The sequence below is a fragment of the Dryobates pubescens genome, chromosome 11, assembly GCF_014839835.1.
Source record: "Dryobates pubescens isolate bDryPub1 chromosome 11, bDryPub1.pri, whole genome shotgun sequence".
Lineage (NCBI taxonomy): Eukaryota > Metazoa > Chordata > Aves > Piciformes > Picidae > Dryobates > Dryobates pubescens.
In genome coordinates this window covers 10,997,572-11,024,541 of record NC_071622.1, presented here as the reverse complement: position 1 = coordinate 11,024,541, position 26,970 = coordinate 10,997,572, and the positions used below count along the sequence as shown (strand labels likewise).

Here is a 26,970-nt window from a genome sequence, read left to right as displayed (position 1 = left end):
AAAAGACTATTCCTCTTTCCTGGGACATCCCCTGTCAAGCTCCTGAGGGTGGTAAAAGAACTAGATGGCGGCACAGAAATTGCTTTCTTCAAGTCGTTCTGTCTCACAAAGGTTATGTGTAGTCATCTTGGTTTTCTATTCTGGTATTTGTAGTTTTTTTCCATTGGAGAGGAGGTGACTTGTGCAGCCAGACAGCCCTGAGTTGCAGTAAGACCCAGGTAACTTGTGAGGAAATCCTCACCAGCAGACATGTCTCTGTTTTTTTGATGGGATGCCTCCTAGCATAAATTGCTGGTTAAACCAGGAGGAGAGTGCAATCTGTTACTGATAATGTCAGGAAAAAGAATGTGACTGTTGGGTTATGAATACCAAAGAATATAGTTTCACTTTCAGATGGTCTTTCAGAATTTTAGGTCCTCCAAGTTCCCACCATTAATGTGATCTTTCCCTCAGGCAAAAATCTGTTTACATATTTTAACTGCGCTTGTCAAAAGTATGGAAGTTGCCCAGACTTGGTCAGTGGAGGAGCTTTAAACAGAAAAATTAATTCAATTTCTTTAAAAAAGCAAAATGAAGATATACTTGATAGCCATGGCTTAGATTCTTTCAGCAAAAGCTCTGCAGTGACCATTACTGCAAATGTCCTGTCTGAGAAAGAGCACTTGACTTCTAGAAAAGAGGAAGGGTGATGACATGTGCTGCGCTGTTTCATTCAGCTTTGTGCAAAGACGTGCCATGATTGAGTCAACACTAACATGGAGCATTGCACAAGCCTTGATTGACTTGGTTTGACTTTCCATTCCAAATTTCCTTTCTAAAGATGGCAGGAAAGCATGCAAATTGTACATGTCACATTTACCATGCAAACTCCGTTCCCAGCTGATGGTTCCTGACGCCTCGGTGTAAGTGATCAGGAGGCCTTCATGGCAATAACATAATCCCAGTGTAAAGGGGCATTTTTACCCTTGAAATCTTGGGTGGCATTATCAGGCTGCTCCCTGGATGGGATTAATTTTAAAACAAAGTACTGACAAGATCTTAACTTATGGGAATGCTTGTTAATTATGTTAAATGCTACGTGTGACGGAGCTTTAAACATATTTGGTCATGATTTCAAGGCCTGTCATCTAAAATCTTCCTTAAAAGTTCAGGACCACTCATTTACTCCTCAGTTCTTTTGGTGTAAAGAGGAAATAGGAAAAGCAAACAAAATCCCATCTTTGTGTCAGACAGCAGAATTCTCTTGTCAGATAGTGAGTGCTGAATTAAGGGAAGTCCCAGGTTAATTTCAGCTGATGTTGTGTTTTTTTTTGCTAAGAGTGTTCAATGCAGTGAAATTGTTGGGTTGCTGCTCCTCTGTTTAGCCACAGACCAGGCTACAGGTTTTCTTTGCTCTTGTGTCCATCTCTGGGGGGCTTGGAGGAGGAGGAAAGTGTTGCCCTGTCTGGTCAGGCTTCTAAACCTAAATGCACATCTGATGGAAACTCAGTGGAGTTTTGCAGTTGCCAGAAGGCAGGTTTTGTTTCAGCTAATCTGAACCAAGTTTGTTTACCCAGATGCAGAAGTCTGGTGATGTTTTTAAAGAAGTGCTTGGTACCTTTGAAATTGCAGTGTCTGGGGAGGAGGGAGAATCAGTACAGGTGCAAAGTTCATGGGAGAGATGAGTGAAAGGTTTGAGTAGGTGACATCACTTTCCTTTTAAGAAGGCTCCAAGTTTTAAGCACTTTTTCCTTTTGGAGAAGAGGAGGAGGTTGCTATGCTTCAGAAATAATTTCTCTGAGCCACAACCTCCAGCAGGAAGTAAGTGGGGAAACTGAAACTGATATCTGAGGAGGCCTGCTTGCCTTCAGAGTCTCTCCTCCAGAGAAAGGCTTTCAGTTTTTGGGAGGTGGCCAATTCTGCTTGTCAAACCCTGCTTCATGATAGGCAGCTCACACCCAGGCTTGCCACCTCCTGACACAAATCTGTTGTGCTATTTCACTATTTGTCCTTCTGGATGTTATTGGGTGAGCTTAGAAGAGCATAAATGATTTGAAAGTAAATCATTTAAAGCAGTGGGGCTTTTTTTGAGCATTTTAAGGTTTTTGTCCTTGAATTTGTTCACTGTGAAGGTTTGACAGTTGCATTTTAAACTGTTTTCTGTCTGCTTTTGTTGTCTGATGTGCATTTATGCAGGTTTACTGTGGGTGCAGGGTGTATCACTAGTACAGTTTGAATCATAGCATCATAGAATGTTTTGGGTAGAAAGGGGCCTTAAGGATCATCTAGTTCCAAGCTCCTGCCATGGGCAGGGACACTTCCTACTAGACTGGGCTGCTCAAGGCTTAAAGTAAGGCAACAACCCTTTTTGTCTACTTTGAAGGCAGAAAGAGTAATTCTTAAAGGTTTGAAGCTGACAGTGATGGATAACTTTTGGAACCAGTCATTTCTAAAATTCTGTAGCTTAGAGGACTGAATCCTTTCGATGGGAGGGAACACTGAGCCTTTCACTTTCAGGTTATTGGTTTCCTTATATAGGTCAGGTAAGCAGTAACAAAACCTGCTGCCCTGCAGCTGCCAGACTGTAATATGTTAGCCTGCATGGGGAGAGGTCTGTGGGATGGCTGACACCTTCAGCTTTCAAGATTGTTTTTTGCAGGACTGTCAAGTATTGTGATTCTTTTACATTTGTTTTTTTTAAGCAATGGTTGTTAAAACCAGAGGTAGGAAGTGCACTGTGAGTTTCCTTCTGGGTGTGTGCAAAGATAGAGGTCTTGCTACAGTGGCATTCAATTTGCTGTCTCTTCAGGTTTGTTTATCCTATGCCATGTGGTTGTGGCTCATGGAAAAAGTTGCAGGTAGGTAAGGCTGATGAGCAGGATGAGGAATTGGAAAGAAATTTTTGACCACTTGATGCATGGAGGCATGTCATGTGCTGCTGGTTAAGTGAGTCATGGGGAAAGGGCTGAAGTGCCCAGTGTTGAGGAGGAATTAAAGGAAACATGGAGGGTAGAGGAGAGCTGTGCTGCTGGAATGAAGATCATTTAGCAGTGGCTCAGTTGGGAAAACAATTATGCAAGTGACCTTTGCTGAGACCTCTGTGGACTCAGGAATCAGACCTCTGAGAGATGCCTGAGCTGCCGGGGCACCTCGGATACCTTGTGATAAACAGACATGTCCTTTAGACCTTGTATTTGCTTAACAGGATCGTAACCACCGTGTTACAACAGGGCCGAGTTTCCCTCCAGCTGCTGAGCTTGTAGTTTTTGCCTTGAGGGTATTAGGGTATTGGGTGTTCAGGCTGAGATGTTTGGACCTGGGAGAGACAGACACACAAGATGATAAACGGGGAGGTACTGCAGGATACGTTTGAAACAGGAACTAAATGACTTTTGTGTGCTGGATTTCGAAAGCGAGGGAATAAACCCCACTTTTTGCAGCAGCTCTCTGTGAAGCATGCTCATACTCAGTACATGCATTGTTAAGATGCCTGACTTTATCAAGTGATGTGGAAGGGATGTGCAAACAAATCACTCAGCAGCAGGATCGGGCCCTTCCTGGTGGCTTCTGGTTCCAGAATTGTGGTTCAACCTATTCCTTCAACCACTGATCTGAATTCAGTTTGAGTCTTGCTTGTCCTTGTGATGTATGAGAGAGCAGACCTTTAGTCTATGGCTGGAATAATAACAGCATTTTAATAACCATCTGAAAAGAGGCTTTCTGAAAAGGAGTTGCAAGTGGTGAGGTTTTCAATGTGGTGCCTCTCTCCTGGCTCTGGTAATGAGAAGGGGATTACTGCCAGGGGTGGCTGGTATTTAGCTGTAGGACCACCTTACCTCCTGGTCCTGCTGCTTGCACTGCTCATCCCTTGCACCGCAGTCTTGAGCATGGGTGAACAGCTAGTTCCCATGGTCTTTGGGAGGCAGCTCATGGTGCCTCTAAGACCTGAAGACCTGGCTAATGATTCTGTCTGGTGTTAACATTGTCCTTCAGTTTCCACCTCAAGAGAAGGCCATCATCCCTGCTTCTCTAATCTCCTTTGTCATGTTGTCTTCAGCTTTTAGAATCCATGTGTAGTTCTCTGCTCCTATAGAACAGCGATAAGAAAGCCCTGAGGCTGCTTTTCCTCCTTTTCTTTGCCCTACCCCTTTGTTTGTCATGCAACAGTTTTTGTTTTTAAATGTAAAACCTTTAAAATCCTCCCAACCTTCCAAAGGAAGATGTTGAAAACTGTCTCTGGAATCGATTTTATAGATCAGTAAGGTTACAAGCTTTAGACAAAGTGATCAGTAAATGAGAGCTTGTGTTTCTTTTAAGAGCAATAGGTGTGGTAGTGTGGACATCACGTACTATAGCTTTCTGTGTCAGTCTGGAGGAGGAAAGGGCTTTAATTGCTTTTGGTTTCAAACAGGCCTTTCAAACCCATGCAATTTTTGGTTTCTTTTTGTTTAATACTAACTGTATTCCTTGCTGTCTCCCTTGCAGGCTTTGAAAGAGATGCTATATGCAGCCGTGGACCAGGCTCCTTCTATAGAAGGTAAGCAAATTGTAACTGGGGATTGTATTTTTCTTGGCATTAGGTGCTGGGCACGTAGTCCTGCTCCTTTTCTGTTGTCAGCCCTCCTAAATTGGTAAACTTCATACACTGATGGGCAAATGCCTGGCTTTTCACAGCCTGCCTGCTATTTCTGATTGTTAGAACTCTTTGTCCTCTGTCCTTAGGACAATAAATGACTTTGTATAGTTTGGGACTTCAACAGCTGGATTCCTCTTGCTTATAAGGGCATTCACTGGTGGAAGTACTTTCTTCATCCCTTGAGAATAGACCTTTGTTTTCCTATGAGAGCCAGCCACTTTAGGAGATAATTGTGCTAGAGAGATACCGGTTCCTGGTTTGTTACTGGTGGTTTGAACTGGAAGAGTCTCGGCCTTGCTTTCTGCATCCTCCCTGAGTGCTGTGCTGCCTCTCGTATGTGGACAGGAGTATATGAGTATATTTTCTTGTTTGCATGTGTTTATTGCCTCTGAGTTCTCTAGGCTCTTTCAGTAGAGCATTTGGGGTTTAACTTGCTGCATTTTGAAGAGTTTAAGTGATGACCTGCATGGAATTTCTCCATGGAACTTTTATCTTCTTCCTTTTGTTGTCCTTAAAGTACTGAATAGTTTTTATGTTGCTTCACTACTTCCTTTCTTGCTCTTCGTGTGGATTTCAAACTGGTTTTTGACCTCCTTACTTCTATTACTTTCCTTTTAATTGCAGTGCAGTGTTAATCTCACCAACCTCTTTGAATATTGTGCCTCTGGGCTTCTTCCTTGCATCTTTGTAGGCTGCTACTTCTAGTGTAGTCAGTTGGCTGAGGTGTGTAATGCTAGTCACTACTAATGTTAGTTTATTAGCAACTCTGTGTTGATTAGAATTGGGACATGAGGTCTGAAAGAGTTAAAATGAGGTGGCATGTTATTTCTTGTGAATTTAACTCTACCTACTCTTTGATTAGCATTTTAAAACTAAAATTGCAATAGTTAACAGACTTATGTGTGTGTGGTGGGGCAGTCTTTCCTTCTGCTCTTCAAAGGCTCATTCTAAGCTGAAAACTTCATGGAAGCCATGCTCAGATAGGTGTAATCTTCAGGTTTAAGCTGGCACTTACCTGCTCACTCGACTCAGCCTGCTAATTTTGTGAAATCCCATTTCTTGAAAGTGCAGGTCCTAGAACCAGATTTCTAAAGGTTATGGTCCTAGCATCATCTAAAATATGTGGGTTATCTTTGGAAAACTGAAGGAAACTTGCCAGCTGTACCCTGCTTTATTTTTATGAGTGGCAAAGTTGCTTAAAAACCACCCACAAGCCTTTCTCCCCAGCAGCATAAAACCAGTTTTCTAGCTAAGAGGAACTAAAGTGTTTTGTGTAGGCCAACCTATCTCTATTAACTTTTAGAGACAACTTATTGATTCTGTTGAAAATCCAGCATTAGTTTTGTGGAAGGCTGGAGCATTTACAAGACTCTCTTGTTTTTCCCCCTCTTCTTCTATCCAGCAATTTGTTATTGACAATGGGAGCAAATGGTGTCTGTGCTATTAATTTTGTAGTCTGATGTTTGAATGTGACTTACTGGGTTTTCCTTGGGTACCTAGAATTTCAAGGTGGGCTTTGAGTTGCTGGCTGTAAAGCTTCAAAGCATTACGATTCAGCATTTGGATTCCTTTCTTTCAATGCCTGTGGAATACTGATGTGCTGTGATGTTTGTGTGTAAACATATTTGGCAAAGGAAGAGAATGTAAAGACTTAAGTGGTGCAATATTTATGCTCTTTTAAATGTGAAAACAATTTTAACTTGTGCTTTTGTCTCTTTTGGATGCTTTCAAAACCTCAACAAAAGGGGAATGATGACTTAAGACACTTTTCATAAGTGGAACAATGTTCTGTTCATTTCTGTGGGGGGGTGAGGTCTCTTCCTTTGTACTGTAGAGAACTAAATAATCCAGACTGTTTTGAACCACTCATATTTAACTTTGTTTTGCCTGACCTGTCTTTAAGTACAGAGCAGCTGTACTAATTCCTTCACCTTTTGTTCAAATGAATGTGAGTGTGTGGTGCTTGGATTTTGTAAAGTTTGTTTTCAGTGTGTTCTTTCCCTCTCTTTTTCTCTCTGCTTTGAGTCTGTTTTACTTTTTAGCCACTGGGTTCCTTGCTGGAAATGGTGTATTGCTCAGGATGGAGCCAGGCTATTTGGGCTGGAGCAACTGAGCTGTCTGTATGGCCTGTGGATTCTTCTGCTGCCCATAGGAGTGCAGAGGGGACAGAGGGAAGGCAGATGTCATGCTGTGAGCTGCAGCTTTAGGAAAGGCTTGTACTGGAAATGGACCAAACCCAAGTATTTATCATGGAATGCTTTAGGTTGGAAGGGAGCATTAAAGCTCACCTAGTCCAACCCCTCCTGCAGTGAGCAGGGACATCTTCAACTAGAGCAGGTTACTCAGAGCCCTGTCCAACCTGATCTGGAATGGTTCTGTGGATGGGGCATCTACCACGTCCGTGGGCAGTGTTTCATCACCTTGATTGTAAAATATTTCTTCCTCATTGTAAAAAAAATTCTTTCTCTGATCTTGTTGCTTATTTCCTTCTCCTTTAAGCCCTTCTGCCTTTGTTCATGGAAACCTTAGGCCAGGGTTAGTGTGTGACTGCGTACAAACTGTGCCTCACACACTGTCAGAGGCAGTAGCGTCCCTTGAACTTCAGAGGGGGTGTAGCAGCTGTTGTCAGGGGCTGGCTATTGGCCTATGTGTTTTCAGTTTAGTATGGATTTTGCAATGGATACTTCTGTGTTCTTTTGCACTTGGCACAGAAACTACAGGAATGTGCTACTGAACCCCAGCTTCCCAGTATGAGCCTAATGTAATCTCATTTTAGACTGGCCTAACTAAAATCCATTTTCTGATTGATCTAGTTGCTCACAGACATGCTCTAGACATGCACAGTTGGCTTTGATTTACCTTATGTATACTGTAGAGCTTTAGTTAATACACTGGTATACAAAACTCCTTTTTTGTTCAAAGACCAACACTGAGGCTTTTCCTAGTTCTTATCCTGCTCAGCTGCTCGGGTAGTTCAGGGCTTGGGAATGAGTTTCTTAGATTTTTGCTGCAGGCAGCTTCCTGTGTCAGATGGTAAACTCTGTACAGATACAGGAGTGCTTTGTGTTGCTTATTAGTGTGCTGGAAGCATTTTACACTAACACTTACAATATTGAAACAACAACAACAACAAAAGCTACCTGACCAAGGCATGTAGTAAGTAACAGACAAGGCAGGTAATAGGTGAACCATCTGGATCATAGTATTAGTCAGGGTTGGAAGGGACCACAAGGATCATCTAGTTCCAACCCCCATCTGTCCTTAATAGCTTTCATTTAGTTTGTATTTAGGAATATTCTGGGCTTGGTTGGGAAACAGGTAAACAAAGCTTAACTTCAGAATGACTCCTGAGCTCCTCAGCTGATGGTTCTAGTGCTATTTAGTGGACTGGAAGTGCTATTTAGTGCTGGGAAGAGCATCTTGGCTCTAAATTGTTCATGTTCCAAAAACACTCTAGTTATATAGTGACCCTTTCACTGTGCTACATTGAATCACACCTATATCTAGAATATTTTTTTTCTGTTTCAGGTAATAAATACAGACTGATTGTAACCAAACCCCCTGTAGATGTGAATAAAGTCTGTCAAGGCTGTGTGGTAGGAGGAGATCGTTTGTAGCTGTTCCCTGATACTGTTATAGACTCATAGAATTGGAAAAGACCTCTAAGTTCTTAAGAGTCAGCCATCAACCTGAGACCACCCTGGCCATTAAACCATGTCCTAAAGTGCCACATCCACATGTTTATTGAACACCTTCAGGGATGGTGACTCCAGCACCTCCCTGGGTAGCAGTTCCAGTGTCTGACCACTCTTTCAAAAAAGAAATTTTTCCTAATATCCAACCTAAACCTCGCCTGGCACAATTCCAGGCCATTCCCTCTCTTCCTATCATCAGATACTAGAAAAGAGACTGCCCCCCACCTCACTCCTACCTCTTTTCAGGGAGTTGTGGAGAGCATCTTCCCTTCGCCTCCTCTTCTCCAGGCTAAACAATCCCAGTTCTCTCAGCAGGTCCTTCAAAGACTTGTTCCCTACTGCAAGGTGCTGTGTCTCCCCGTGTTTCCTGAGAATGATACCAGACTGTATGCATGTCTTTTTTGGCAGTTGTTAGCTGTACACACAGATTTCTTTAATCTGCTCAAAGACATGTTTTCCTCCCTCCCCCCATCTCTCTACGTGGTGATGATGATAGTATGCTGCATGCCAGTGTTACTCCTCCAGATGCTTATCATCTTTTTACAAGTCTTTCCCCTGATGAAACTTGCACCATCCTTCCACCTGAGCAACAGCTGTACAAAATTAGTGTTTGGTCTGCTAATCCAATCTTCTGCACGTCACTGAGAACAATAGCAAATGATGCTTGATTCCCAGTGGTATGATAGAGCTTGCTTGCATTTCAGGAGAACCTTTGGTGCGTGTTTGCTTCGTTAACTGTTTGTTATATGCCGCTCGCTGTTATTGGAGCAATCTGGACGAACCGATGCTGCTGTGATGTTATTCTCGGCCACTGAGTCCTCATGGCGTGGCAGGAAGGCTCACATGCAAGAGTGCCAGGTCAGTGTGAGCAGGCAGCCTTCCTTCAGCTACCTTTAGGAGGAATCAGTGATTATTTAGAGACGGGAACCCGGTGTAGCGCTAGTTTCACTGTAAAAGCGTGAAACACTGACCTCACTGTGACCACGCTGAATTGTTTGCATTCCTTGTCCCTCCCACTGCTTCCTGTCCCATTTGTCACCTAAGTAAAACAGGTTACTGGACCACTGTTGCTCGGAGTCCTCCCGATTATTCCGCTTGGTGAGCAGATGTGTCGGCATCTCCCCGAGCTCCGTGCGCCGAGGCTCTTCTCAGCTGCGGTGGAGATGAAAGTGTGGCTGTAAATTATTCATTCTGATTTATCTGCTCGAGTGGACAGGGTTCACTCTAAATATTGTTTCCTAGAATATTTGTCTTTCAGATATTGAAATTTAACCTCCCTTTAATGCTTGTGTAAACAAACTCCGTTGGTGTAGTATCGGATGGTGCAAGGGCATCCTGTGGTATCCTCTTATTATGGAAATTACTTATTCTCCTTAACTCCAGTCCTGAATTCCTGTTCAATTTGGCATCTTTTGAATGAGGATCGCTGCTGGTTGAAGGGCTATGTGGGGCTGGAATGCTGTAGCAGTGTAGGAGGGGGTTGGTCTCTTCTACCAGGCAATCAGCACCAGAACAAGAGGACACAGTCTCAAGCTGCGCCAGGGGAAGTTTAGGATCGAGGTGAGGAGAAAGTTCTTCACTGAGAGAGTCGTTTGTCATTGGGATGTGCTGCCCAAGGAGGTGGTAGAGTCACCGTCCCTAGAGGTGTTCAAGAGGGGTTTGGACGTGGCACTTGGTGCCATGGTCTAGTAGGCATGAGGTGTTGGGTGACAGGTTGGACTTGATGCTCTTTGAGGTCTTTTGCAACCTTGTTGATTCTATGATTATCTGCAGTCAGGACCATGTAAGAGATGCTGTAGGGAAGGCAAACTTCTGATGGGCTCCATGAGCATGAGGGGGTTGCCCTCAAACTCCTAGTTAAAAACTCTGGGAACAAAGGGAAATTTGTGACAGTATGGGAAGAAACCTCGGAAGACTGTACTTGAGTGTCAAAGAACTAGTGGGATATAGGAGATCTGAGAAGGGGTCACAAAATCTAAGAGATGCCCCACAGAACACATTGAGTTGCTGGAGCACACCCAGATATCAAAGCTGATGAAGGATCTAGAGAACAGATCTTATGAGAGATGGCTGAGGGAATTGGGATTGTGTGACAGGTTGGACTTGATGATCTTTGAGGTCTTTTCCAACCTTATTGAGTCTATGATTCTATGAGTGGGAAGTATGGATGCTATAATACAGAGCTGAAGCCCCAAATTAATAGGTGATGTTAAAATAACATCTGACTGGTGGGGGAAGGGCATTAATGGTAACGGAGATCCTCTGGTGGTATTTGTCACCTGTTGATTTCTGCTAGATTAGAAAAGCAAGAGGCACAAGGCTGGGACATCCTGAGAGTGCCAACACTGGCAGCATACCCTATGTGGTTATACCTTTGTTTCTGCTTTCATTTGTAATGCACTTTCCATATTAACTGACAGCTACAGAGCTGTAGCTTGGATTTATTTCTGTTAATAAATAAAATAGTAGTCTTTAGGGTAGTGAGTAAGCAGGGTGTGGGAAATCACATTCTTCTTTTCCAGAAGAAGTTGTGAAGCTGACAGTTAATGCAGACAAGCTTTGTAGGGTTGATCAAAGGCTTATGGTTTGTCTGTGTATATACAGATGTTGTCTTTTTGTTTCAAAATAAACATTTATTACCAGTTGCAGAAGCTTACTTTGTAGCTGTTGAGGCTTTGTGGGAATGCTTAGGCTTAAGGGAGTCTTCAGCAGAGCTGCTTCACATCAACTACTGTGTAGCAGCCACAAGCAGATGGATGCTTTGTCTCTATTTCACTGTTTTGTTGCTCCTCTATAAAGGATGTGGGAGTGGATGACCTTCTGAAGGGCACACACAACTGGAGGTCGGTGTCCTGCACTCCTGATGCTGGTTCTTGATTCTGTGCACACTGTAGTTCTGTCTGGAGTATGTAAAATCAAAAATCCCATGACAATCCTCTTCTCAGTTGGAGACTTGATGCCAGGAATTGAGCTAGCTGTAGAAAAATAGGTTATTTGGCTTATTGAAAGTGTTAGCTTCCAGAAGATGCAAATGGTGGACAGGAGGAGAGCTTGGCTGCACACCAGCGCTGAGAGGAGGAGGTGATGTCTGTTTTTTCTTGCCCTGGGGCAATACAAATTTGAAAGGTAAACAGTGCATATGCTTGTAGCAGGGTGCAGAGCAGTGTGAGAGAACAGCTGGGTGGTCACCAAAATATTTGGAGCACAGATGCCTATGTGAAAGTGTAGTGTGCTGTGCTCTTGTTTGGAAGTCCTTTTACTGTCCAAAGCAGTACTGTGTTTAGAGAAGGTCCACACTGAGACTGACCGTGGTGCTTGCTTTGTGCCATCACAGGCTGCTTTCGGTTCAGAGTAATGCAGACCCATGCATGCTGTTGATACAGTGACTTCTTCAGAGGTATTTGCTACCAAGTGGTTGCTGTCTACAACTACCTGAAGGGAGGTTGTAGCCAGGTGGGGGTTGGGTTAGGGTTAGGGTGGCCAGCACCAGAACAAGAGGACACAGTCTCAAGTTGTGCCAGGGGAGGTTTAGGCTGGATGCTAGGAAGAAGTTCTCCACAGAAAGAGTAATTGGCCATTGGAATGTGCTGCCCAGGGAGGTGGTTGAGTCACCATCACTGGAGGTGTTTAGGAAGGGACTGGATGGGGTGCTTGGTGCCATGGTTTAGTTGATTAGATAGTGTTGGGTGATAGGTTGGACTCGATGATCTCAAAGGTCTTTTCCAACCTGGTTTATTCTATTCTATTCTAATTCTGTGTACTGCAGGTGCTGTTTCCTGGGGGCTGCAGCATCGTTTGTAGTTTTGCACCTGGCTGTAAACCATTTGAGTTGTGGGAAACCACTTGCTGCAGAAGGTGTATGGGAGAGCATCCCTGGTGCAGAGGGGAGCTTCCCTGGGGCTCTTTGGGCTGATGTGGGACCTTGCAGGTTAACAAAGGTGGTTGTGGTGGGAAGTAGTTCAGTGGTTTGATTATGTAGATTACTGTTTCTTTCTGAAGCAACCTTGTTACTGAAGGTGGTGGAAACACTGGACTTCTTCACACTTTCCATTTGCCCCATGTCCAGCTCCTGTTGCTTTGTCTGTGTGCACAAGACAGGAAGCTTGTGGTGCTGCTGAGCAAGCCTTTTTTCCTTTTCCTTTGTCTTCTGATGAGTTCTGGGTGGCTTTCTCAACAGCTCAAAGAGCTTTGAGGCATTAATGTTAGGTGAAGCAGTTGACTCCTAAGTGTACCAGAGTCTAGGTTCAAGGAAGAGCTATTTTACAATGAAGATGGTGAAACACTGTCCCAGGTTGCCCAGGGAGGGGGTAGATGCCCCATCCCTGGAAACATTCCAGGTCAGGTTGGATGGGGCTCTGAGCAACCTCATCTAGGTGCAGATGTCCCTGCTTGTTGCAGGGAGGTTGAACTAGATGACCTTTAAAGGTCTCTTCCAACCCCAAATTTCTTCTGTAGCCTTTTTTTTTTACTGAAGCACCCTTTGGTCTTGAGCACTGAGAGCTGTTAAACCCAGGCAAAGCACAGAGCTGTAGGTAGCTCAGGAGGTAGTGGTGAAAGCTGAAACCGGTAGTCAGGGCTGGCCCGTGTGAAAGGTCTGCATCTAGAGGCAGGTTTCTTGTGCAAGTCTGCAAACAGTCATTTATAAATGGCAGTCTGTTACCTTTTTAGTGGTTGGAGGAATTGACAGTGCTTGTAGTTTACCTGGTATGTGCCAGGTTCCATGTTAGTGGTCAGAACCTGAGGGCTGGAAAGTAGGAAAGGATTCCCAAAGCTTGAAGATTGACAGCCAGCCGTGCCTTCAACGGAGCACTCCTTAGACAACAGCAAAACATCAAACAGCATCTGGGCTGTAGACATGAAGAGGCCCTGCACATGTATATACAAGAGGCCAGAATTTATTGCTGTGTTTCAAATGAAGGCTGCACTAGACATCTTAACAGCAAGATTTAGTGTGTCTGTGTGTAGGAGGCAGCCTCTGGGGTTACAGTCGTTCTTTGGAGCTATGTTTGAAAGAGGTGATCTGAATTATTAGACAATTAAGATTTGGGGTGAGATTATAGCTACTTGGTGAATAATGCAAGATGAATTAAATCTGATTGGTCTCTCTCTCTCTCTCTTTAAAAATGCATGCTGTGGGCAAAGGAATGAGCAGAATATCCCTGGAAGGAAATCTCATTCTTCTGTATTGTACCTGCTTGCCTTAGAAAAATGACCAACCCACCCCTACCCTGTGCAGCCCTGACATCTGTGTGTGATGTGGTGGAGGAGCTAAGGCAATCCCTGGGCACTCTGCTGCCAGAATGGTCACAGAATGGTGGGGTTGGAAGGGATCATCTAGTCCAGCCTGTCCTGCTAAATCGGGATCACCCAGAGCAGGTTGCCCAGGATCGCAATGTCCAGATAGGTTTGGAATCTCTCCAGAGAAGGAGACTACACAACCTATCTGGGCAGCCTGCTCCAGGGCTCCAGCACCCTCAGAGCAAAGGAGTTTTTCCTCATGTTCAGATGGAACTTCATGTGTTCCAGTTTGTGCCCATTGCCCCTTGTCCTGTCACGGGGCACCACTGAAAAGTGTCTGGCCCCAACCTCTTGGCCCCCACCCTTTAGCTACTGATCAGCCTTGAGAAGAACCCCTCTCAGTCTGCTCTTCTCCGTGCTGAAGAGCCACAGCTCTCTCAGCCCTTCCTCCTCCCAGAGATGCTCTAGTGCCCTCATCATCTTTGTATCCTCCACTGGACTCCCTCCAGTACTTTCCTCTCTCTTGAGCTGGGGAGTCCAGCCGTTCTTTCAGTTGTGTTACCTTCACCTGCTGTAAGGCCACACGATGCAGTGTCTATTGGAGTACCAGCCTCTGAAGAGGAGAGGATGTGTCTCTTTGAGTAATGTTGAAATTAGCAAGGATGTGGTTAAAAGTCAACCTGCTCCCAGTCATATGTCTTTTTCCTGATTCCTGAAGTAAAAATTAAGGCTAGTTGCTTATTTTACCTGGTGGGTTTTTTTTCAAGGTGCCCCCTGTTGAGTAAAACTAAATAATGAATTCAGTTGAAAATGCAGTTGTGCTCTTTGTAAATACATCTCATTTAACCTCAGTTACAGCATAAAACTGCAGCATCTTAGGTTTGCAAAGCCACAGTTTAAAGGAAAAAGTTAAAAAAAAAAAAGTGGCATTTATTAGCTGCTATTTCATGAATATAATTAGCTTGGTTTATGATACTTCTGTTGAGTGTGGTAACCCTTTTCCCCTGAATTAGTGTAGCCTAAGTGTAAAAGTGATCCCACAGTTCTGGTTCCCAGACATCTGAGAAGGGGTGTGTAGCTCCAAGAAAACCACAGAGAGGTAGAAAGAGTATGTTGCCCAAGTGGCTGAGAAGGCCAATGGCATCCTGGCCTGCATCAAGAATAGTGTGGCCAGCAGGAGCAGGGAAGTCATTGTGCCCCTGTACTCTGCATTGGTTAGGCTGCACCTTGAGTACTGTGTCCAGTTCTGGGCCCCTCAGTTTAAGAAGGACATTGAGACTCTTAAACATGTCCAGAGAAGGGCAATGAGGCTGGGGAGAGGCCTCGAACACAAGCCCTATGAGGAGAGGCTGAGGGAGCTGGGATTGTTTAGCCTGGAGAAGAGGAGGCTCAGGGGAGACCTTATTGCTGTCTGTGACTACCTGAGGGGTGGTTGTAGCCAGCAGGGGGTTGGTCTCTTCTCCCAAGCAACCAGCACCAGAACAAGAGGACACAGTCTCAAGCTGCACTGGGGGAAGTTTAGGCTCGAGGTGAGAGAGTTGTTAGGCATTGGAATGGGCTGCCCAGGGAGGTGGTGGAGTCACCATCCCTGGAGGTGTTCAAGAGGGGATTGGATGTGGCACTTAGTGCTATGGTTTAGTCATGAGGTCTGTAGTGGTGGGCTGGACTCGATGATCTTTGAGCTCTCTTCCAACCTTGGTGATTCTGTGATTTTACTAACACATGGTACGACAAGAGTACCTAAAGCTCTTTAGTTAAGGCAGCAGCAGCACTGAGAGTCAGAGTAGTTGATGTTCAGCTTAAAATCACAAAGAAAAATGCCTGAAAATCCACACATCTACTTTTAAAAGTAGTCCCAGCTGAGTCCAGGGAGCTGACTGGCATTGCAGTGGGCACAAAATGTACCGGGATGGTGCAAAGCCCATGAGTGAGCACACTCCAACCTGCCTGTTTGTGGGCATTGGCTCTTTTGTGCTGAACCCAGCAGCTCTACTTCCCCTCTGCAGAGGGGGAAGCCTTGTTTATCTCCTAGGAGATGGAAAACCAATTTCTGCTTCCTGATGAGAAGCTGACAGGCTATTTGACTTTACAAGAGAAGCAAGCAGCGTGATTGGGAAGAAGGAAATTGCATGCCATAACATACCAATATAAATGCAATTTGCTTTGCATGTGCTGTATAGCTCCAGGCACACGTTTTGGGGTGGTGCGAGAATTCTTTGCCTGCTGAAATTTGAGCCCTAAATGGCAAAAAGAGACAAATTTGGCATCCAGACTGTGTTTATAATCTTGGCTTTATTTTTACTGCAATTGCTTAGCATGCTCTTATAAATGCTCTTAATGTATTTGTGGGGCAAAGTGCAGAGAAGCTGAAAAGATCAGCACGAGCGAGCTGTTAACTCGGGACCTGCCTCGTCCCACAGCTGCAGGCTTGTTCTGACCTGTAGCCAAGGCTGCTATTCTGGTGCTGCCTTTGCTGGTGACCTGTCCCTGTGTGGCTCCCCAGGACAGCTCTGCTGAGCTCCTTGCTCCTTGAACAGTTCAGTACCAAGCAACCTGTCTAGTTGTCAGTCCCCTAACGTGTGGGGGAAAATGGGCATCACTGGTGTGAGCCCTCATTCTATGTTCTCATGGTTTCCTATTCTAGCTGGCTGGTCATTTAAATGAGTTCACTGTGAGCAGCTTTGTATTTTTCATGCTAGGGCAGCAGCAGAGAGTGGTTGCTCATCTGTGAACCCAGGTATTGCTTTTTAAAGGCAGCTCCCTTATGAGCTCAGCTGTTGGAGTGAGTCACAGGCCATGCAGTAAAAATGGGGTAATAATGAGCAGGATTGGCTGATCTGTACCTAAAAGGTAAAATCTATAAATAGATTAATAGAATTTGGCTGTTACCTCGGTGTTTTGGCATGACTTTGCCTTCCCTAATCAGAAGCAGCAATTAGAAAGCAAAGAAAGAAATGATCTGAGAGCCTGATAGGATGTTCTATTGTGTGTGCCAAATGGTCCTTGAGCTCTGCAGCAGTCCAAAGGAAAGGTTCAGATTCTCCACTCTCCAGCCACAGGAATACACACTTCTCCACCAGAAGCCTGGGTCAAGGCTTGGTTTTGCTTTGGCCATGGTGAACACAGGTGCAGGAAAACATTTCTGAGTAGTTTCATGTGCTTTTGAAGCCTTTAAGTGGTTCCAGTTCACTGTAATCTAGAGATAAGAAGGCTTCCCAGAGAGGACAAAGGAAAGAATCATAGAATGAAATAACTGAATCATTTTGGTTGGAAGAGACCTTTCAGATCAAGTCCAACTGTTAACCCAGCACTGCCAGGTCACCACTAAACTATGCCACTTGTACATGTCTTTTAAATCCCTCCAGGGATGGGTGATTCTGCCTCTTACCTGGGCAGTCTGTTCCAGGGCGTCAGAACCCTTTTGGGGTTCTGTCCAATTTAAATCTTCCCTGGTGCAACAGAAGGCTGTTTCCTCTTGTCCTTTTACTTGTTAGGTGGGAGAGGAAATTGGCCCTGGCTCCAACCTCCTTTCAGGTAGTTGTAGAGGGTGTGAAGGACTTCCCTTAGCCTCATTTTCTCCAGGCTAAACAAACCCAGGTCCCTCAGCTGCTCCTCCTAAGACATGCCCTCTAGACTGTTTGCCAGCTTTGTTGTCCTCCTCTGGACACCCTCCAGCAAATGAGAGAGAAAAATCAAAATACCTTTTGCTCATCTGTGGTTGAACTGGGTTAACATCAGTGCTCACAAGTGGTGGCTCTGTATGTAGAGGCTACATTTGTGGATTTCAGATGCTGTAAGTTAACATGGGACATTCATGTGTTGTGTAGATTTAATTAGGAGGGTGTTGATAAGACTTGTTTATGTAAACTTCATGTTTCACAGGGTTAAGCCAGTAAGATACAGATTGTGAATGAAATTTTATGCAGTTGGAGGCTGTGGTTAGAGACAGGATGCCCAGCTTGTAGGGTTTGCCACACCTGAGCAGCCCCATCTGCTGTAATGATCCCAGCTGCAAGGTGGCTGCTGGTTCTGGTGGGCACTTCAGATCTTGCAAAAATACCCCATATCAGGTGTGAGGTTTAGCTGTGGGGAGCCTGCCACAGCTTTAATGCTGCTCTCTTCAGCAGATGTCATCTTTGTGGCGAAGCCTTAGAAGGTGAAGGACCAAGAAGGATAGAGAAGGGAAAAGGTGAATGGGTCCATCTGCGTGCAGCAACCTGCCAGGAACTAGGTCAGGGCTCAGCCCCCGGCTCTCTGAGGGGCTGCAGTGTGGAGGAGAGCTTGCCAGGTTGCTTTTGGTTCCTGGCTCACATTTCTGTGTACATGTGGACACTCTTTTTCCCAGCTGGTGTCTTTGGCTCTGGTGTTAGCTGCACCCATGTCTTCTTACAGTGGAAGATGAGTATGCTGCTGTCTGTGTTAAATAGGGCTTTAAGCTCAAGTGTCAAAGGCTCCAAAGGTACTGACAAAAGAGCTTTCCCATCTGCCTCTCCAGTTTTAGGAATCCAAATGCAGCTTAGTTAGAATTGATCTGTACCAATTTCCTTTTCAGTTTCTTCTGCTTTCAGCCAGCTCCTACAGATTCAGTTCCAGCTTTTGTCCTCAGCTGATTGAGCTGGGTTGGTGTGGCCACATGCTAATGCAGCGTTCTAGATGGAGCAGATGTGCACCCACTTGCTTTCCAGCTGAGGAGGAATTCAGCATTAGGAAGGTGCCTGAGCTGGGCTTGGACTTGCCTAAGCACAAATCCCACTAATGAATTAGTCATCAGCCACAGAATTCATTTCCCTGGGGACATGGATAAGGGAGGCTGGGACAGCCCAGCCGTCAGTCAGGAGTTGCTGATGCAGAAACTCTGGTTCCCTACCACCCCTGTTAATACAGTAAGGTGAAGTTGCCAAATCCTGTAGTTTGGTATTTTGGTGGTAACATGAGTGCTCTCCAGCATGTGCTTAAAGGCTTTGGAGTCTTTACCTAACTTACAGGAAAATGTTAACTGGATATTTTGAAGCCAAAGGCAGCAGACCTTAGTTGTAGCAATTCTATGATCTCCTACATGCAAGAAAATGTTACTGAATACTGTTTATGTGGTCAGCAGGGCATGTTGGTTGGATTTGCCATCCTCCACTCATTTCAGAAGTGATTTCATGGTTATCATGGTATATGGGTGATGATGGGGTGAGTGAGAGGTTTCTGCTCCATCACATTCTTATCACCTTGGCTGCAATTCTCGTTTTGTTTTCTTCCTTCCTTATTAGTGCTCAGCTGCAGTGCACCGCTCACGGGGCTTGGTCTCATGTATGATGAGACCTTTCTCAACTAGATGATTTTTGTAAGTCTGATCCAACCCAAACCATTCTGTATGATAGGTAGAGCTACCAAGCATCTCAGAAAATAACTGTCTGGCTTTGACAGGGGTTTTGGACTCGGTCTCCAGAGGTCCTTTACAGATCCTACCATTTTGTAAAGAGAACTTAAGGCATTGTGTGCTCTTCTGTACATAAACAGCTCAACTCCTGTTTCAGATTTTCACTTATGTGCACCATCATGCTCTTTAGAGTGGGTCAAGAATGGCTATTCTTGGTACTCTTCTCCTGCCTTATGAATTTCCCTGTCATAACTTCCACCTATGCCAATCTGTTTGCGAGTTGCCGTTATGGCTTCTGGCCAGCCTGTCAATTCTTCTGTTGCCTTTCTTGGGCAAACAGCATGTGCAGCAGCTGATAAACGAGTGATTCTTCTGCTGTAGCAAGGGGAAGTGGCACAAGAACCCCAAGAGTATGGTTGACACTGTGGGCTTTTGAGTAATTACTCTTTTTAATGCTGAATAATAATGCCAAAGGTTTTCACATGCTAGCTTCCAGTTTGCCTTAACTTTCAGGTACCTGAAGGGCTTGATTATTTTTTTTTTTGTTAACTCCTGTAGTGAATTGTGCTGGAAGAGCAAAATTAAAATACTGCAGGGGGATTTATTCTGAATATTGCAAGAAGCTGGGAATTACATGAAATTGCACTTTATGCTTGTCCTTTCTTCTCTGAATATCTTGCACTTAGTTCAGCGAGATCATGTTGGAATGTGAAAACGATCTTTTTTGTCAAAGCATAGCCTGGAGAATGGAAGCGTTCACTTTTGGGTCTTGTAATGCTTCTGTAGAATCCTTCTATACTAATTACAGGAGATCCCACATGAAATCTTCCAAATTGAAGAAAAATAAGAGCGAGGGGAAGAAGCTTAGATGTTGTGTTACATGCCACCACTTCCTTCACTTCTCCTGCAAATACCCCTCAGACTTTTCAGTCTTCACGTGGTTCTGCTGTGGTGAGCATTTTCAACAGAAGAAGTAAACCCCAAACCTCTCAGAATATTAACTGATGTCAGTAGAGGTTTTAATCTTTTAGGAGTAGCTTATAACTGAAAGAGGTGGTATTACTGAAATGGAAGTGGGTTGTTTTTTTTTTCAGATGATGCTATTTGGCTGTAATGGAATGGAGAGAGCTGCCACTGTGAGTTCTCTTCCAATTCTTGTGTTTGCTTTTACCAGTCCTTTGGCTAGGCTGAGGCAGTACATCTTGGACTGCCTAAGAACTATTGTGTTGTCATTCTCTGTGTCTTTCAATTTTATTTACAGAAATGAATAAAAAGGAGGAAGTGCTTGAAGCTCTACGCTTAGTTGCTCGAGCGTTGTGTCATGCACAGTCACATACACGGCGGCTTCTCTATCTATAAAGCGTTGGAGTCTTATTTGTGGATTCAGATTTGGTTTTGTTCGTTGTTTGGTCATGCTGCTCTGGTTTTAATCTTCCAAGATGTACATTTATTTATTTAATACCAATTCTCACTCTGGTTGTTTGCTAGACTTCGGTTGAGATGTGTTGGCAGTGAGTGCAGCTGCCTTGTGCTTGCAGCTTCTGGATTACATAGCGCTAACTCTTCCTGGTTTGTATAACGTTGCACTGATCTTTGCTGGAAAGTTAATTCATCTAGACCTTCAGTTTTCCGTGTTGGAGGGTGGCATGAGGTTATTTGAGCTGCAAACAAAGGCTCAAATGGCTGTTTGAAACCTAAACAAAGCAGGGAGCATGCTGTCTGAGGGAGTTTGTTGGTTTTGATCTGGTACCTCTCTTGTACCTTGTTCTTGGTGGAATTACCTGTTGATGGAGAGGAAAGTTCTTAGCTCAGTTGCAAAGACTATGGTTGTTTCTGAGAAGAGGAGGCAGCATCCCCTTTCTGGTTATGTGGCCCTGAAGTGCATCACATCTGCCAGCCAACCTCAAATTAATCTTCTGTGCTTTCTTTCAGTGTGTGGGAGAAAAATTATCTGCTCAGATCCTGATAAAATGCCCTACTTAATAAGCCTGCTGTATGTATATTTATTTACAAATGGTTTTGATCTTTAATTAAGGAATCCAGCTCTGTTACTTGCTGCTTGGTGCTCACTTGCAGGCTGGGGAGGCTGTGAGAAGATGAGTGACTGCAGAATTTGACGGCTCCGTGCATCCGTCTGTTTAAAACAAGCAGTTCTGCAGCTGATCAAAGCGGGAGGATTATGCTGCTGCTGGGGAACTAAACTGGTGGGGAGGGGTGGGATAAATGGCAGCTCTGAAGCAGACCTACCTGAGCTGACGGGCTCTTTGTTGTCAACAGGGTAATGTGAATAATTTGTTGGTTTGCCTGTTCTATTTTTGTTAACAGAGGTGTTTTGTTCTGTTGGAATATTTGCTCTGGCGTTTCAAAGCCCAGGCAACTTTTAATGGGAAGCTGTATTGCCTATAGCTCCCTGTGCAGTGCAAAGTTTACCTTCACCCAGCTGTAAGGAATGTAGAGCATCCTCTGTGGATGTGGGTTTTCAGAACACTTTTCTTGTAAAGAAAAGAGATCTTGTTTTGCACACATGTATTAAAAATTTGAATGTAAAGCCTCCATGGAGGCTGTCCCTACTACTCCATCGTTCCATGTCTCTCTTATCAATCACAGAACGGTGGGGGTTGGAAGGGACCTCTGGAGATCAAGTCCAATCACCCTGCTAGATCAGGGTCACCCAGAGCAGGTTGTCCAGGATCACAATGTCTGGATGGGTTTGGAATCTCTCCAGAGAAGGGGACTATACATCCTCACTGGGTGGTCTTGGCCAGTGCTCTGGCATCCTCAAAAGTCTCTCCTCGAGTTCTAGTGAAACCTCCTACGTTCTAGTTTGTGCCCTTTTGCCCCTTGTCTTGTCACTGGCCATCACTGAATGGAGCTCAGCCCTGTCCTCATGACCTCCACCATTTAGATATGGATCAGCATTGAGAAGACCCTCTCTGTCTACTCTTCTCCAGCCTAAACAGCTCCAGATCTCTCAGCCACTCCTCATAAGAGAGATGCTTCAGTCCCTTAATCATCCTCGTGGCCCTCTGTTGTACTCTCTCCAGCAGTTCCCTGTCCTTCTTGAACTGGAGATCCCAGTACTGGACACAATACTCCAGCTGTGGCCCTGCCAGGGCAGAGCAGAGGGGGAGGAGAACCTCCCTCTATCTGCTGGCCACATTCTTCTTAATGCACCCCAGAGCAAACAGATTCTTTCCACACGTTCTGCACTTAGGTATTGTCATTTGTGGGTTTTTTCCTAGTTAATCTATGGCTGTAAATCTAAAATCATTTTCAGACCCCTAATTTTTCAGGGTTTAGTTGAGAGTCCTGCAAGTCTTGAAGCTTTGCCATCACTGGAGGTGTTTAGGAGGAGACTTGATGGGGTGCATGGTGCCATGGTTTAGTTGATTAGATGGTGTTGGATGATGGGTTGGACTCGATGATCTCGAAGGTCTCTTCCAGCCTGGTCTGGTCTGTTCTATTCTAAATGAAATGAATAAATGAACAGCACCAACTTTGATCTACTGTTTTAGAAATTCCATTTGGTGTAGTAGTGGCTATTCCTGTCTAGGAAAGGCCAACCAAAGAACTAAACCAGCTGCTCTTAGCTGTGGTCTCATCTTTGTGCATCATGAGGTTCTTGTCTCTTCTTTCACTCTTATCTGAAGCTGGTAAACCAGTGAAAAGTTGAAGGCTTCCCTGTTAAATCAAAAGTAGAAATATGTCAAGGTGTCAAGTGCAGTCTGTTTCCAGTTACTGCTCCTGTCAAATTGGCTACATTCACAAGGAGCATTTGTGAGATCAGATCCTTTTTAAAGGCAGATTTTGTTTAATAGCTTCCTCTTGTCATTTTATTTTTGTTACAGCTTTACCCTTGCTGCGTAGTGAAGAATTTTATGACTGAAATGGGAGTTGAGGTCCGATTCCTTGAGAAGCTGCTTTTGAGTCTGGCTGTACCTCTGTTTTATAGAGTACAATATTTCCTTTTCTATCTGTTTTGGTGTTTTGCTTTGGTGGGTTTTTTGGACTTTTTTTTAGGTATCACAGAATGTTAGGGATTGGAAGGGACCTCCAAACACCCTGCCAAAACAGGATCACCTAAGGCAGGCCACACAGGGATGCATCCAGGCAGGTGCAGTAACTGCAGACACTGGTATCCAATGGACTTTCAGATGATTCACTGTGTATTAGGGTTTTAAATTTTTATATTTAACCTGTCTGAGATTCCACTTTACATATTAGAAGCATTTCCTTTTGGGGGAAGGATGGTGCTCATTTCATTTGGACTCCACAATTCGCTTCCGTCAGCATCATGGCATTAAGTACAAGCTTGAAGATTAAAAAATACCATTCTGACTCCTCCCTGTTCTTGCCATTTGTGTATGAAAGCGTTGGAGCTTCCCCTGGTGACGCTGGTGCTTCATTTGAATGTCTTAGAAATTATTTCTCATAAGTAAATTTATCCTGTGGAAGAAATTTTAATCACCTGGATTCCCCACCCCCCCCCTTTCCATTACTTCCTCATACCTAGTTGTAAATTCATGAAGTCTGGTAGAGGTTCTGAGGCCCTTAAGGACTTGCAGTGTTAAAATGATTCATTAACTGTTCTAATTAGGTGACTTTTAGAGCGTGCCTGCGTGCTTCAGGGCAAATAGCTATAATGACAAATATACAATGCTTGGCCTACATGAAGGGTTCTCCTGAAATGCATCTGGGCAGCTGTCATGACTGCTAAAAATTGTATAAAGAAAAAAAAGCATAAAATATAATGGATGGTGAGATGGCCACATGGCCATTAAGCTTGGGACTTTGTATCTGGCAGCTACTTAGCTGAAGTTTAGGCTCGAGGTGAGGGGAAAGTTCTTCACAGAGAGAGTTGTTAGCCATTGGAATGGGCTGCCCAGGGAGGTGGTGGAGTCACCATCCCCGGAGGTGTTCAAGAGGGGATTGGACGTGGCACTTGGTGCAATGGTTTAGTCATGGGGTCTGTGGTGACAGGTTGGACTTGATGATCTTTGAGGTCTCTTCCAACCTTGGTGATTTTGTGAAGGGCTAAAAAACTTGGCACAGGACTTTCTCCCAAGAGTAAATGGAGGGTGTGGTTTGTTGATGTTCTGGGTGCTCCTTGCTGTTGTTAAAATCAATGGAGACAGTTTTGAAGAAAGTTGGGTTTTTTTTAACAGCTACAAAGGCAAATATCTTTGTGAGGCAGAGAGATCTGTGTTTTCTCGTGATTGATGTAGGCTGATATGGGTGGCTTTTGAAGCTCAAACGGCGGGCAGCTTCTGCCTTCTGTGTTGCAGGAAGCTTTGCTGAGAAGGACTTGTAGATATGGCTGCCGTGTAGGCCTCTGGTGACATTTTTATGTTACAAAGTTGAGCTCAGATATGTTTGATTTTTATTAAAGTAAGCCACAGCAATGATAAAAGGAGGGGGTGATTTGTAAAAGTGTATTTTAAAAAGCAGTAGACATGAGTCTTTCCATTTTAACTTCAGTTGCCATTCAGGAGGGGTAAAATGTCACTCGCTGAAACCAGCAATAACAGAGTTTAATTTCCCCACAGCAGAAGGGAGGATTTTAATCTCACAAAAGCCATAATGTCGGCAGCAGAGAAATCGGCTTCTTGGGAGAAGTAGTCTGATGGTAATCGTGCAAGAGTTAGGCTGCCCCTTGCTATGATGTAGAATCATTAAGGTTTGAAAAGACCTGCAAGATCATCAAGTCCAACCATCGCCCCAACACCGCCATGCTCACTAAACCATGTCCTGAAGTGCTACATCTCTACGTGCTTTATTGAATGCCTCTGGGGATGGCGACTCCCCCACCTTGCTGGGCAGCGTTTAGGCTCAGGCTTTTACAGTATCACAGTATAACCAAGGTTGGAAGAGACCCCCAAGGATCATCAAGTCCAACCTGTCCCAACAGACCCCACAACTAGACCATGGCACCAAGTGCCACGTCCAATCTCCCCTTGAACACCTACAGGGACTGTGACTCCACCACCTCCCTGGGCAGCCCATTCCAATGGTGAATGACTCGCTCGGTGAAGAACTTTTTCCTCACCTCGAGTCTAAACCTCCCCTGGCACAGCTTGAGACTGTGTCCCCTTGTTCTGGTGTTGGTTGCCTGGGAGAAGAGACCAACCCCTTCCTGTCTACAACCACCTTTCAGGTAGTTGTAGAGGGCAATGAGGTCACCTCTGATCCTTCTCTTCTCCAGGCTAAACAATCCCAGCTCCCTCAGCCTCTCCTCATAGGGCTTGTGCTCAAGGCCTCTCACCAGCCTTGTTGCCCTTCTCTGGACACGTTCAAGTGTCTCAATGTCCTTCTTACCAGTGCTTTTCCACATAGTGCTGAAAAGAAGTCGTGCTGGCACTTCTGAGTTTGTTTGCATTTGCCAAATTGGAGTTTTGGTCTGTGTTGTCAATTTGTTGCAGTATCAAGCTTGTCTTTGTGAAAATGGGAAGGTTTCCTTTGGAGTCTGAGGAGGGAGAAGCTAAGTTATTGTTACACCTATGAACTGAAAATAAATCTGAAATTGAACTTAAAAGTAACTTTCTGTTACTCTGTCTGGAAGTGATCATTTAGAGTCTTTAAATGGAACCTAGAGGGAGTAACAGAGCCAGTCCCATTGGAGTTAGTATGAAATTAGAGCTTTACATGCAAATAAGATCTGAGAACTAGGCAGTGCACCAACCCCCCTACCACTACCCCTCCCCTGCTTGTGGGTTACTTTGATGCTTTTTTTCCTCTTGCCACCCTGGAATCGAGAAGTCCCTGGTTCCATTTCTCCCAAAGGCAGAGGAAAAAGGCTGCTGTTGGAGACTGTAGGATTCAGAAGGGAGCCATGAGTTGTTGTGGTTTGGCAACCCCAGGGTACTGGAACAGTCCAGGCAGGTATGTGGAAGACAGCACACAGTCATAGGCAAAGAACTGTTTTTCTTGCCTTTCCTTTACAGAAACAAGCAGGCTCATTAAGATGATTAATTAATGCAGTTTTCTGCCATTAATCTTTCTGAACACCAGTATATGTAGCATGCAGTAAAATCCATTAACGAGCCGCGACCCTGTGCTAATTGTTAAACTCTCTGGGCAGCTTAGTGCTGAGGTAGGTGCACATAGATTACAGTGGGGTAAGGATGGCTTCCTCACAAATGAAAATATGTAATTTGATAAACCAGATAATAATGCCAGCTCTCTCACTCCTCAGCTGTTGAATGGCTTAAGCAGAGTATGTCATTAATGCTATTAAGTTATTAAATAGGGGTGAGGAAGACATGAAATGGAAAGGGAGAGAATCAGTCCTGCATCATCATCACCCAGGCTTGGCCCTCTGTCAGGTAGATCTATAAGAGAACTCATTTAAAACTTGTTTATTTAAACTATTTGAGATGGTTCACTGGCTTCAGAAAAAGAGCACAGTCAAGACTTCAGCTAAGCTACATGTTTCATATGGCAATGATTTGAGTGACTCCAGTACAATGGAAATAAATGCCCAACCAGACTTGCTAGCTTAAGGTGGCAGTTCGAAACCTATTTGAAGTGCGAGTGTGAGCTACTTACAAAGAAATTTTACAGATTTGGCTTTTTTTACTGGTTTACAGCAGTAATTTGAATACATTCTTGAGGGAAAATGATGTGCTTAAAAAAATAATAGACAGTACCTGATCTTCAGGAAGAATAAGATGGAAGGTTGAGATGACTACAGTGACTAAAACATTGATGGGAGGCAGTGCTCACCTCCAGAGTGATGGATAATATCCTATATAGGTACATTTAGAGAAGTATGTGATTATCCATCCTCATGCTGCTAGTCATGCCAAAAGTGATTGTTTACATCTTGTAAATTGATGTTTCTTGTTTAAATCTGCAGGGTATTCTTAATGCTGTTCTTCAGCTGATTGTCGAAACTACTTGGGAGAGAGAGATTTATAGCTATATTGACTCCTAATCTTAGCATGTTTTCATTTGAGTCAGTTGGGAGAAAGAGGTTGACCTCTTATCCATGTGATCTCATAATTCAGGTAAAAAAAAAATCCCCCATCCAAGGAACAAAGCAAACAAAAAATCCT

The 26,970-nt window shown here is 44.3% G+C and overlaps 1 protein-coding gene across 1 annotated transcript in view; it reads left to right on the top strand.

Moving 5' to 3' along the window:
• XPR1 (xenotropic and polytropic retrovirus receptor 1) overlaps positions 1 to 26,970 on the top strand; it is a 133,640-nt gene that overhangs the window by 2,559 nt on the left and 104,111 nt on the right. The window contains exon 2 of the mRNA XM_054165231.1: positions 4,465 to 4,516. Coding sequence (XP_054021206.1) covers positions 4,465 to 4,516 — 52 coding nt within the window. The remainder of the gene's footprint in view (positions 1 to 4,464; positions 4,517 to 26,970) is intronic.